This window comes from Bos taurus, chromosome 20, assembly GCF_002263795.3.
Source record: "Bos taurus isolate L1 Dominette 01449 registration number 42190680 breed Hereford chromosome 20, ARS-UCD2.0, whole genome shotgun sequence".
Taxonomy (NCBI): Eukaryota; Metazoa; Chordata; class Mammalia; order Artiodactyla; family Bovidae; genus Bos; species Bos taurus.
The window spans coordinates 56633621-56647726 of NC_037347.1; the positions used below are offsets into that span (position 1 = coordinate 56633621).

General features: G+C 44.9%; 1 protein-coding gene across 2 annotated transcripts in view; it reads left to right on the forward strand.

Annotated features, from left to right (window-relative positions):
• RETREG1 (reticulophagy regulator 1) overlaps positions 1-14106 on the forward strand; it is a 158156-nt gene that overhangs the window by 106862 nt on the left and 37188 nt on the right. Inside the window, exon 1 of one of the 2 annotated variants that reach the window (NM_001015672.2) lies at positions 399-842. The exons of the other annotated variant lie outside the window; for it this stretch is intronic. Within the exon in view, the coding sequence (NP_001015672.1) occupies positions 808-842 (35 nt within the window). The 5' untranslated portion in view covers positions 399-807. Of the gene's footprint in view, positions 1-398; positions 843-14106 lie in introns of those variants that run through there. 2 annotated transcript variants of the gene reach the window in all.

The following is a 14106-nucleotide window of genomic DNA, read 5'->3' on the forward strand; positions in this document are numbered from 1 at the left end:
AACCTTGTTGCCCAAAGGAACTCACAGGCTCTTGTTTGCTTACTTCTGAGTTAAGAAATCTAGATGACCCAAAGGAAGATTTTCTTGCCAAACAATAGCGCTCCAAACACAACTGTTTATCAGTATCTCCCCCTCACCCACACCCCCAACCCTTTTGTGTGTGTGTGTGTGTGTGTGTGTGTGTGTGTGTGTGTGTGAGAAGTGATCTTTTTGCTGAGTGGCTAAGTGTTTCCAGAACAAACAAGCCTCTGGGCTCTTGCAGTCCTGCCCATCTGCTCTCCGCCCTCCAGCCCCTCCTGCGAGTTGGAGATCTGATAGCCCAGGCTGAAGTTTGAAGCTCCCGGTGGCCACGCCGCCCTTCTGAGGGGTGCCTTGTCAATGCCAGGAAAAAAAACAGGAAAGAGAAAGGGTAGGCTGGCTTCGGTGAAGTCATCCCAGTAAAGGTTAATAGCTGGGCGGTGACACCTCCTCACAGGACTGGAGCGAAAATGCTGGGCAGCCAGACAGCGCTTTGCTCCCAGCTGCCTGTCACGGTCCCGGGAGTAAGAGGTGACCTGTTTATATTTAGAAGGGGACAGTCCTAATAACCCGGCTCCCAGCTTCATTCAAGGCAGGCTGGCGCTTCGGAAGTTTGTAAACACCTACTTTCTGAGTAGGGGAGGAGTGCTTTTCTCCAAAAAGGAAAGAACTTCACTACTGGGTTTTTTCCCCCTCCTGATAATCATCATCAGTGCGGAGAAGAAACTGCTATAGCACAGAAGGGCTGCAGCTTTCTCCACTTGGTTATTATTTTTTTAAAGGGCAGAAATGCCTGAAGGTGAAGACTTTGGACCAGGCAAAAGGTAATAATGATCTGTATTTACTTTTTCCTTGAGTCTATTTCCTTTGCCAGTTATCTTTTTTTTAAAAAAATTATGACTAATTTAAAAGGTAGTTGAAATTAAAATTTAAAAAGGAGTGCAAACCCTTTAGTTCCAGGAAAGGGAATTTTCTTTAGCACGAGGAGAGAAACCTAAAATTAAGAGATATACCCTTAGAAACATATGCCAATAAGCACTTTTCTTGAACGAGGAAGGGACAGCCTGAAATTATAAAAAAGTGCTTCGACCTACACCCCGTAAAGTATACTTGGGGTTTTTTGATGTTTCATTTTTAACTTTAGGTGGTAGTTGTTAGAAATTTAAGCTAGTGAGCATTTTAGTTGTTAGAAATTTAAGCTAGTGAACATTTTGCAAAAACACTTGGATTTTAAAGACTTGTTGAACATTTCTAAAAGTTAACTATTAGACCAATATACCCATTTTTATATTAAACACTTTTTTTTTAAACTTCAGTTCTTGTCTTTGAAAATATGATCCCTGGGGCCCCCATATGCAGTACATTAACCAAATACTTTATTAATACCTGGCTCTAAGAAGGGGTATAGGGATGGGAAAGGAAGCAGGCAGTTATTCCTATTAATATGAACATAACTTATGTCCATACTGAAAGTTTCCACTTCTAGCCCCACTGCACTGTTCACAAAATCTGTGTGAATTGGTGTCGTTGGAATTCTGATTCAGGTCATTGAAATTCATATGTGAAAAAGTAGAAAGAAACTTGTTTTAAAAAAGGACAAGAGATTATTGCCAATCGTCAAAGAAAGTGGAAACTGGTGAATCTCTAGGAATAAGAATAACACAGTATTTTTTTTATCATTGTATGAGCATCCCTTTTCAGCCGTAGTTGTATGATTGTGTGTGTGTGTGTGTGTGTACTATAATGTAGCTATAATCATGTCCTTAAAAGCTACTTTTGTCTTTAGTTTTCATTTTCTTCCAGATTCCCTCCCAGTCCCTAAGAGGGGACATGAAATTCACATTTAATTGCCTATTAAAAGAGATTTCTATATAAAATGAGACATCAAATCAAGTGCTTGAAGATGACAATTATACATGTGCCTAGATTTAGGACACAGACTAATTGGTTAAATAGTTAAGAAAATATTTCCAGAGACATTTAAATGTCAGTTTTGGTTTGAGATGATGGGTGATCTACCAGGATTGTATGTGTCCCCCTTATGACATTTTAATATTTCTGAACGCAGGACTTTCCCTTTTTTACTTTACATCATGGCATTCCTAACGACTCTGCATAAATTTTTGCATAGAACAGGCATTTTTAATGAATACTTGTGAATGGAATGTATTTATAAACCATTTGAACACTGGCAAGAAGTATCTAGGGGGCCTGATCATTTCAGAGACTGAAGGGAGAGTCTTGGCAGAAATGTAATAAAGTTTGCCTTAATGAAATGTTACATTCCCACAATTAAATTAAATCATAATTAATTGTGGCTAATTATAAATACTTTGAACTCGCAGTTTATGATATAAACTAAACAAACTTAAGTTTTTTTCTGAGAGTGTGTTACTGGTTACAGGGTAAACAGGCAAGAAGGGGAACTCTGAATACACAGTGCAGGTATATCTATTAATAATAATTATTCCCAAAGACCAATAACTTGTGGAAAGTAGAAAACACCCTCACACTGCTCTGAAGTCGTGTACCCCTGCCTCTCCTTGTTTATTCTGCTGACATACTCTCAGCAGTTGGTGGTTTCTATAGAATATACTTTGCTTTGCCTCATATGGTTTGGTTCCACCATATCTGTGCAAGAGAGTTAGAAAGGGCACCCCAGACAGAGGGGATGTTTAGAGCCCGGCAAGAAGTAAAATATTACACGAGAGGGAATTTTACTCTTGCTAAATTTGAGATGGAATGTCATTGGACATGCCCTTTGGTGTCACTCCTGAAAGAGATGACTATTGTAAGTCTTGAATCTGCTGATAAAATGTGCTGTTGGAGCTTGATTGTGGCAGGTTCTGGGTGAGTCCCACATTTAGGGCTCCTTCGTGTTACTTTAGTCCCATTTTGGAATTTGCTGAATGGCTCTGTAGCTGGCAGTGAGGCAACCCTGAATTCCATCAGTGGAAAGCAAGCGAGGGGAGACTTCGTGAGGGTATCCGGATGCACACTTAGGGCACCGCACGGGCGGACTGCTGTGTGGCTGTGGTCCAGCGGGCCCGACGCGCCATCAAACATTCACCAGTGGATTTCACGTGATCACAGCCACCGGTGGGCTGGGGAGGCAGGGGAGAGACCCTCCTCCTGGCCATTTATCTCGCTGCGTCGCCAGTCATAAGCCCTCTTGGTAAAAACCTCCAAAGACTCCACGCCAGTTTCAAGGTCAGGAGATGAGGGGAGAGGGTGTGAGAGAAGGCCATTCCGATGCTGGGTGGGGAAGGCAGAAAGCCAGGCGTCAGTGCCAAAGGAGAAGGAAGGGAGGGCCACAGCTGGGGAGGCACACTGGATCAAGAAATGCCAGGAGAGTCCTCCTTGCTCCAGGCGCTGGGCACTGCGTGGTCCCTTATCCTACCTCTCACCTCATTTGGGGCCCCACCTGGAGGTAGCAGGCGGGCCCTGGGGTGTCTTCAATAGCCCAGTGAGGTGTGTGTGTGGGGAGGGGATGTGTGTGGACGGGAGAACCGGTTTTCTGTTTTTCTGTTCCAACTGCCTCAAAGGGTGTGGACCCCAGGCCACCCAGACTGAGTTCCGAGTGTGTTTTATCACAGAAGCCCTTCCACAAGAGATCATTCTGTCCACACGTCCCCTGGTTCACTTGGGGCATGTTTAATCAAGCTGCATCTAATCTGGTGGCCGTGCGCCAGGTATGATGGTTTGAGCCTCTGCTTTCATGAAGCACACAGTCTGAATGGGGGTGAGACTTCACACGTTAAAAAAATCAGTAAAAAAAATACTTCTGATAATAAGGGTTAGAATAAAATATAAGAATGGTCCTATGGGAGATGACCTGGTGGGCGTGTGGGGTGAGAGAGTCTTTAAGCAGGCCTGTCTGACAAAGTGCCCTTTTGGGGCTGAGATGTGAAGGGGTGGTCACGTTGGGGTGTCAGGTCCCCAGGAAGGAGACCCAGCTCGGGTCAAGATCCTGAGTGTGTGTGTGCTCAGTTGCTAAGTCATGGCTGACTCTTTGCAACCTGACAGACTGCAGCAGGCCAGGCTCCTCTGTCCCTGGGATTTCCCAGGCAAGAAAACTGGAGTGGGTTGCCATTTCCTCCTCCAGAGGACCTTCCTGACCCAGGGACTGAACCCGCATCTCCTGCATCGGCAGGTGAATTCTTTACCACTGAGCCTCCTGGGAAGCCCGACACCCATTAGAAGCAGACAGACGGGAAAAGAGAGCAGTGACTAGGAGAGAGGGTTGGCCAAGTCCGCAGCACCTCCGAGGCCTCGGCAGGGGCTTGGATGGTCCTCAAGGGCATGAGAAGGTAGGGAAGGGTCTGAGGCAAGGGGCCAGGGGGCCTCCTAAATACTCGAGAGATGTCATGAGGTGATACGTGCTTTCATGAATTGATCTCAGGACCTTAACACGGTTTCTAATTTCTCATAGAAATATGGATTCTGAAGGTAAAAATGCTGATTTTAAGAACAAATCTGAGTTTATAAGTTGGAATGAGAAAAGCCTCACAAAGAAGTCTGACCAGTACCCCCTGCCCACCCCAACACACACACAGCTCAAGCTTTGTGTTGAGATGGGTTCCCTGAGCAGGTATATTTCAGCGTTCTCAAGGCTGCCAAAGTCCTTGTGCTGCCTGCCATTTGGTTTTGAAATAAGTAGAGAGAGGTGAAGTTAAAAAATAAAGGTCACACAGCCATTAAGTGAAGGAGCTGCTGTGTGAAGGCAGGCAGCTGCCTCCTGAGTCTGTCCAGACACATGCATAGTTATATGGTGGTGACCCACAGCATGGGCTGGACACTTAGAAAGGCCAGTGTGGTCAGCACACTCGGAGAAAGGAGAAAGGTGGCTGGAGGTGGGAGGGGGAGGTGTATAGGATCCCCTCGTTGGGCCTTGTAGTCAGTGGTGTGTTGGTAAACGTTCAACAACCTGCTCTCTGTTCTTTAGCATTTGTTGATTCCCGTGGTGTAAATATAACCACTGTGGTCAATTTCAAACCACCCCCATGCGGTCAGTGAAAGTGGGGTTCAAAGGAGATTGGAAAAACTGGTTCTTGCAAACCTGCAGGGGTCAGCCGCAATGTACAAGTGGTGCGCGTGAAGTGAGTGAAAGTCCCTCAGTCGTGTCCGACTCCTTGCGATCCCTTGGACTACACAGTCCATGGACTTCTCCAGGCCTTTCCCTTCTCCAGGGGATCTTCCCAACCCAGGGATCGAACCCGGGTCTCCTGCATTGCAGGCAGATTCTTTACCAGCTGAATCACCAGGGGAGCCCAGAAATACTGGAGTGGGTAGCCTATTCCTTCTCCAGGGGATCTTCCCAACCCAGGAATGGAACCAGGGTCTCCTGCATTGCAGGCAGATTCTTTACTAACTGAGCTGTGAGGGAAGCCCAAGTCAGCCTTCCCTAGTAGTCAGTGGTGCAAAAGTCATTATTTAATTCTATTAAAAACTGCTCCATCTTCATTTATATATCCTCAAGGCATACTAGACATTCAGGAAAGCTTTGTCAAAGGAATGAATGGTTTATTTTCCTTCCACCCTTTGATGCGGTCGTGGAAAATATCTCTCAGGCATAGACAATGTTTACCATTTTCGAAATCCTGCTTTGACCCAGCCGGGCTAATATTTAAAATTGATTAAGAGCTTGGAGAACAATGTGATCTGTCCTTGTTGCAAGAGAGTGTGTTTAATGGCCATATCTTTACTCACCAGTTAACAAACCGTTAACTTCCCAAACCCCCAGGGCTCCCCAGTAAGCTTCTGGTAGTCAAGCCCTGTTGAAGCTCATTTCTGTTTCATCAACACAGGGTAACTCATTCTCTGCAATCCTTAAAATGTGATGAAGGTGGCTTTGGTTTCCATTGCCAGAGGAGGGCTGTAGCTGTTGTATGGCGGACCACTGAGAGGCCTGTCCCCAGGCTGCTGCGAGAAGCTGTCCCCAACAGAGGGACTGTCCCCTCGTTCAGGCCACCCTTACTCCCAGCTTTTTGTCTCTTCATGGGCAAATCTGTGTCTGGAGCCACTCGGTGTCTCCTCACTGTAGAAATTGGATTCCCATAGAAGGCATGGGAGGGCACAGGCTCACCTGAGGACCAAAACTCATACACAAGGTTTTCCCACTGAAGATGTTATGACTATTCATTTGGGGAAACCAAAATCGTATTAGAGAAAAATGAATGTAAAAAAAGATTGTAAGAAAAGATCCATCATAATCTTACTACCCTTAAAAAAAAAAAAAAGAGGATTGTTATATGATATTCTGTCTTTTCTAGTACTTCCTTGGACAGGTTTTCTTGGCAAAGTTACAATCATGTACTTTACACACAGTTTTGTATGTTGCTTCTTCCTCTTCTAAGCACCTCTCAATGGCATTAAAGATTTGGGGAACATTTTTTAATGCCTCAAAATACTCTCACCTTTGAATTGCTCCCATTTATTAATATTACTCTGTTGTTCAAGATTATTTTGTCATATATAAATGGGAGTAAGGTATACCACTTTAATTTTTCTCAGGGGAATGCTTAGATCCAGGGCTAAGAAGTCTGAGCTGCCCATTTCCTAAGGCCTGCTTCCAGAAACTGTCCAAGTATCATTCCCATTGTGTCCTGCTGGTCAAGCAGTCAATCCCAGTTTGAAGGGAGAGGACATGAACCCCATTTTTCCTTGGGAAGAATGTCAGTGAATTTGGGGGGGTTTATTTTAAAACTTGTAGACTGGGAAAACTTGTTTACTTACTAATGATTTTTATAAAATGTTATCAGTTGTCATTTGAAAGGATATCAATGGTAAAAATTACAGTCTGGCTCCCTCTTCAGCTTTAAAAAAAAAATGCAGGCTAGTGACATCTAAGGGAATGCTCCAGTGGTCTGGTCTCTTGGTGACTTTTTTATATAGAATAACTTCTTAGTTTGTTGATGCTCACATTTTTACACATAAACACTTAACTATTTTAACTCTTCTGTAGAATGCATACATGGTCTGTGCAATGATGCAAAGCTGTTTCCAGTTCTGGCTGCAAATCCCAATTTCACCAATGACTAGCTGAGTGGCATCTTTGAATTTAATTTTGTTATCAATAAAATGGGGATAATAATACTTTCTTTATCAGTTTGTCTTATAGATGAAATATGGTAATCCACATTAAATATTTAGCTTTATAAGTGGTTTATCATAAGCCTTCAAGAAATAGTTAATGATAATAATACTTGCATAAGTTATATACTTCCTTAGGCAATATAGAATAGGTCACTTTTAAGTGAAAACACCTCAACCATCTGTGGTTTCATCCTCGTGAATATTCTGATTGCTGGTCATGATCCGTGCAGAGGCTGTTCAGTGTGTGTAACCCATCCACTCTAGATGGTGGACTCAGCCTTGGGTGTGCACAGAATTGGCCCATTCTTGTATGGTTTGGTCGAGATGGTCGGTTTGGGTAGGGCCATAATGGGGTGTGTGTTCAGTTCACATTGTTTTGATTCTTCCTGGGATTGATGTAACCCACTGTCATGCCAGTGACCTGTGTTGAGTCAAAGTACTTACTCTTTCTTGAGGGAACAAGGATGTCTGCCCAGTGCATCCAACAGAGAACTGAGTGCCCACAGGAGGGAGTTCAGTGCACTTGTCTAAGTGTGTGTATGGTAGTCGCTCAGTTGTGTCTGACTCTTTGCTATCCTGGATGGCAGCCCACCAGATTCCTCCGTTCATGGGATATCCAGGCAAGAATACTGGAGTGGGTTGCCATGCCCTCCTCCAGGGCATCTTCCTGACCCAGTAATCGAACCCAGGCCTCCTGCACTGCAGGCAGATTCTTTGCGGCCTGAGCCACCAGACAAGCCCACTTGTCTAAGTGGTTTGCTTTAATCTTATGGGCACCATGATTCTTCTAAACAATTGTATTTCCATCTCTGATTTAGCCATTTGGGGGTAAATCACAGCTCACTTCTAGATGGTATGTGGGACCCTCCAGATGTACTTCTGTATGTTCTTCTTCCCCTGGGCTCTTCTAATTTCCTCTCCCATCAGGCGTTTTAGTCTCATTCCTTTGTAGGGCCACAGGCCCTATGGCTGCAGGGGTTGTATTCAAGGCATCCAGCTGAGAGAGTCAGTGGAGGTGGGGGCCACTGCCGTCCATCCTGGGTTCCATCCCCAAGCCCTGTGCCCTGGAGTGACGCTTCATCTCCTGGAAAAGGTGCACGATTTTGTACAAATACAGCCTGTGGACTAACAGGCTCTGCTCCTTGAGCTGTTTATTTATCCCTCGTTCACTATGTATTTTTATAAGCGACCTCAAATCCTTTCTAGACCAGAGTGAGAAAAAGTAATTACCAAGGGAACAACCTCTGCCACACACGAAGATGCTGTGAAGGGTTAAGGGCAGGAGGAGAAGGGGACGACAGAGATGGTTGGATGGCATCACCGACTCAGTGGACATGAGTTTGAGCAAACTCCGGGAGATAGCAAAGGACAGGGAAGCCTGGCGTTCATGGAGTCGCAAAGAGTCAGACATAACAACAACAGCAGCAACATGTATAAAGAAACAGAAAATGAAGTGTGCCACTCACCTAGTTTTAAACTTTAGACAAGGGGACAAAAAAGATTCAGTACTGGAGAAGGTCAGTTATAGGTTGAAGTTAAGGGGAAAGAAATTCAGTGCCTCAATTTTGTGTTTGAGAAAATAGGGCATCCACTTACAGTCTTTTAAAGGAAGGTTGCTTTGAAAATCAGAAGTTTTCTTCAGCGATTACATTGCTCTTTCAAATAAAATCAAGGAGTTTCAGTTGGTTTCTGGGGCTGGTTGGCCACATCACAGCCTAGTAAGAGTGTATAATAAGAACCAGCCCAAAGTCAGAGGAAGGACCTTCAGGCAGAAGTGAGTTAAAACTCTGTTGATGTTTCTCCCGCTGTTCTTGTGAAACTACCGTGAACTCTGAATAGGAAAATAAAAGTGGCCTCCTTAAGGAGTCCTGGCTTCCGGTTATTCAGCCAGAGTGACCTCATCTCATCCCATGTTTTGTGAGTGAGATGATCAGTTAGGAGGATTCTACCTGAGCCGTTCCTCCGTGTATTTTTTTTCTAATTTCTCTCTCATCCTCTCCTGCATCCATTCTGTCTCTAATCTCTTTTCCCTGGTGCCTTCAACACAGGAACTACCTTCTCACTCATGGTACTCACCCACCTCTTGGTCCCAAACTGCCAAAAGCCTGGATGTAGCAACACATGGCAGTACATCTAGGTCACACACTGTCCTGTTGCAGACGTTGGGAAACAGTGGGGTGGGGAGTGTCCTGGCTGTTCCCAGAAGGCACACAGAAGCTCAGTGCTCAGGAGGACACACGTGGGACCCTTAGAAGGAGGCTCCCATGAACCCTCCAGGCAGAACACGCTCCCCTACCTGCTGCCCCCCACCACACACACACCCCACAACCTCATTTCTGCAGGGTTGCCCTGCCCTGGGCGTGACTGTCACCCAGTGGCACAGTGCCACAGAGGGCTATTAAAGATGCTACTCTGTGGATTCAGCAGCGTCTCAAGAGGGATCACCAGCCCACATGGTCTTCCTTGGAAGGGGAGATACGGAACGAGGTGAGAGAAGGGCTGAGGCCTCCACCTGCCTGCTCTTCTCCGTAACGCTGATTTATGACGGGTTGGTGTGTTTCCAGGGTGGAGACTGGCTCCCCAGAGCTGGGCAGACACCCACTTGTGGTGGTGCATCAGAGGCGTCAGCTTGTAATTACCAGCAAGATGCAGCCTCTTTGCTCGCTGTAAACTGAATGAGCAGCCATGCACCAGTATTATCCATGACTCAGGAAGGAACATCTTCTGGTCGGTGTTTTAGTTGAACTCTAAGCAAGTGTTTTATTTTTTAAAGGAAAACAAGCCCATCTGTCAGAGCGTTTTCACATTATGCCTGTAGAAACATGCCTATAGACTCTGTCTTCAGAGAAGAGGTTGCGATTGTTGTTGTTAGTTGCTCAGTCATATCCAACTCTTTGCGACCACATGGACTGTAACCCGCCAGGCTCCTCAGTCCATGGGATTTCCCAGGCAAGAACACTGGAGTGGGTTGCTATTTCCTTCTCTTGGGGATCTTCCCGACCCAGGGATCGAAGCCGTGTTTCCAGCATTGGCAGGCAGATTCTTTACTGCTGAGCCACCAGGGAAGCCCAGAGAAGATGAGGGGATTACAGATGTGTTTCTACATTTTGGGGAATTATTAGCATCTACTACTGGGAGTATTCTGTGCAGAACTCATTAATTATGTGGCATGAACGTGTAGGTCATTCAGTTGCATCCTACTCTTTGCGACCTCATGGACTATAACCCTGCAGGCTCCTCTGTCCATGGTATTCTCCAGGCAACAGTATTGGAGTGGGTTGCCATTCCCTTCTCCAGGGGATCTTCCCGACCCAGAAGTTGAACCCAGGTCTCCTGCATTGTAGCTCCTGCCGTTTGAGCTACCAAGGAAGCCCATTATATGGCATATGTATGTTTAAACGTGGCTCTCTTCTCTAAGAAATTAACTTAGTGTTTCTTGAGTAACTTGTTACATAAGTAGTAGATAACTTTCCTTCCAAAGTGATTAAAGTGAATATGAATTCTAGATAGTCATAGTTTCCCCACTTTGTAATATGAAAACTTCCCTTTAGAAGTGTGTTTTTTGTATGAAGGAAGACTTGAGACATAGGAGTACACACATCAATAGATTATAAACCTAGACTTAATTGACTTGCTTGCTGAAACAAGAAGAGATTTGCTCAGTAAACTAAGATACAGCCGACATTGGCAGCGACAATAAAGGAAGAAATAGATAATCCCTTTTTTGGGCACTGCAGAGGGGAAAATAGGAGGCGGTTTGTTCCATAAGTGTTGAGGGTTTGGTGGCAAATGACTTCATTCTCTGATGCCAACTCCTATAAACTGGAAATGGTGCCTGGAGCTCTGACAGGATTGTGAGGCCTCACTGGGAAGATTCTAGAAAGAGTATGATGACAAATTAGCATGGTCTGCTGTACCTGGGGAGGGTAGAGTAGTTACGTGTATGAAGCCCACTGCACAAGGGTGAGGAGTATGGGTTGGAGTTGGAGGGGCTGGGGTTTAATCTTTGTTTATTTAGATAAACTTTGAAAGACCCTAAAGTTTTCAGTGATATTTATGGCACCTTGACTTTTCCTCTGCGTTAGATACCAGTGTTCTGAAGCTTAGCAGCTTCACCCAGGGAAAAGTCTGAAGGTTAGATGCCTTTTGCTAAGACCTGGATAAACTTCTGGGGCAAGGACTATTTTAAGATCAGAGGAAATTTTTCTCACTGTAATACTTGACAGGCCAAATCTGGCATTCAACAACTTCAACCAGTAATATGACAAATTGTGTGCTTATATTTCGTTAGCAAAAGGACTGTTTTGGTGACCACAGGCTTGAGAGGCTGGTGGGCTGGAGCTGGAAAGACCTGGGTTTAGATCCTGAGTGCTGCTGCTTCTTGGTTGTGTCCCCCTTCTCATCTGGAAAATGGGGGCATTTAGTCCACCTTGTCAGATATTTGTGAGGATTAAGGAAAATGTTATCAAGATCCTAATGTAGTTTCTGGGCTTCCCTGGTGGCTCAGAAGTAAAGAATCTGCCTCCCAAGGCAGAAGAGGCAAGAGATGGGGGGTTTGATCCCTGGGTTGGGAAGGTCCCTGGAGGAGAAAATGGTAATCCACTTCAGCATTCTTGCCTGGAGAATTCCATCGACAGAAGAGCCTGGCAGGCTACACTCCATGGGGTCTCAAAGAGTCAGACTCGATTTAGTGGCAACAACACGTAGTTCCTTGCATTTGGTATGTGCACAATAAGTGGAAGGTGTCCTTGGACTAGAAGTCCTTTGAATGGTTCCTGGTTGGCTCGCTGGGCTAATCAGTGATCCCTGTCATAGCAGTACCCAGAAGTTCAGTGAAGCCCTGAGGCCAAATCCACCCGCGGCCTGTTTTTATAAATCAAATTTTCCTGGGAAACACCATGCTCTTCTGTTTGCATGTTGCCCTCATGCTGTGAAGCAGAGTTGCGTATACAGACTGGCCAGCAGGGCCCAAATATTTGCTCTCTGGCCCTTTCCAGAACACATTTGTCTCCTCTGCTCTAGGGCATAACAGCTTCCACTGTTTGTCTGCATTCTGAGTCGTGTGTTCATTCTCAAATCTCTTAATGGCCATTGCTGTCACTACTGTAATCGCATAATTTTAATTATAAATTATAATAAACTGATGAAGTAAGAGATCAAAAGGAGTATTGTTGTGGGAGAGTCTACTGGCTGTCCCCAAATCCTTGACTTCCTTTCCTTTGGTAATAAGAATCTCAAGTTCCAGCTGGAAGATGGCCACCAGCAATTTAATTACATTTCTTAGGCTCCCATGCAGCCAGACATGGCCATGTGATGACATTCCGGCCAGTGGGACATGCTTGGAAGCTTCAAATACAACTTACAGGTCGTGATTTCAAAGGGAGAGGGGGTGCCTTCTGCTTCCATCCCATAGACCATGGGATGGTTATGTGATGTTGAGAACATGGAGCAACAAGATGGAAAGAACCTGGGTCTTCAGCATAACAGAGATCTCATGTCAGCCCTGGACCACTGTGCTCTGCTGTCCCTGAGGGAAAACAGAAGTGCTTTCTTGTTTAAACCCTTGTCACTTTGACATTTGACACAAAAGACAAATTTATATCTTAATACATACAGCTGTTTATGAAAATTAAGTTAAATGTATTACAATCAGTAAGGGCCAGTTACAAAGTAACAATACTATTTTTAAAGAGTGGACAACAACTAAAAAGGTCCATGGGAAATAGGCATAAAAATTGAGAATGATCCTTTATGTGGGTTGTTTGACTTATTAAATTCTCATTCCTCTGTAAATAAATGAAACAAGAAATTATGGGTAATTGACTAGGATGTGTTTTATGCCAGAACGCCAGTCTTGTTCTAAGCCCTAACTCAACTGGCACATTTATAATTCCCACAGCACATATGCAAACATTAATGTTTACTGGATTGAGTTGACTGACCCACGAGTGGACTGCTTGATTTGTCAGTCTCCAGTCAGCATTCAAGTTCTACCCTGAGCCTAAGGATATTCACACCAACTGCTCATTAGTATGGCTGAGAACTAATCATTTACACGAGCTCAGATAGGGCTTCCCTGGTGGCTCAGTGGAAAGAATCCGCCTGGCTTCCGGTTCCAGGAAGATCCCCTGGAGAAGGAAATGGCAACCCACTCCAGTGACATTGCCTGGAGAATCCCATGGACAGATGAGCCTGAGTCCATGAGGTTGCAAAGTTGGACATGGCTTAGGGACTAAACAATAATAACAACAACTGGAATAGGGAAGTTATCTAATGCTGAAAAAGCAGCTTAAAAGTGACCATGGTTTGCAACAGATAAAGATGGGCTGTGTTTGCTCTTTTAAACCCCGTGATGAAAATCTGAGATAGGAAGTATAATCAGTTCAGTTCAGTCTCTCAGTTGTGTCTGACTGTTTGCGACCCCATAAATTGCAGCCCGCCAGGCCTCCCTGTCCATCACCAACTCCTGGAGTTTACTTAAACTCATGTCCATCGAGTCAGTGATGCCATCCAGCCATCTCATCCTCTGTCGTCCCCTTTTCCTCCTGCCCCTAAACCCTCCCAGCATCAGGGTCTTTTCCAATGAGTCAACTCTTTGCATGAGGTGGCCAAAGTACTGGAGATTCAGCTTCAGCATCAGTCCTTCCAGTGAACACCCAGAATTGATCTCATTTAGAATGGACTGGTTGGATCCCCTTGCAGTCCAAGGGACTCTCTCAAGAGTCTTCTCCAACACCACAGTTCAAAAGCATCAATTCTTTGGCGCTTAGCTTTCTTCACAGTCCAACTCTCACATCCATACATGACCACAGGTAAAACCATAGCCTTGACTAGACGGACCTTTGTTGGCAAAGTAATGTCTCTACTTTTAAATATGCTATCTAGGTTGGTCATAACTTTCCTTCCAAGGAGTAAGCGTCTTTTAATTTCATGGCTGCAATCACCATCTGCAGTGATTTTGGAGCCCCCCAAATAAATTCTGACACTGTTTCC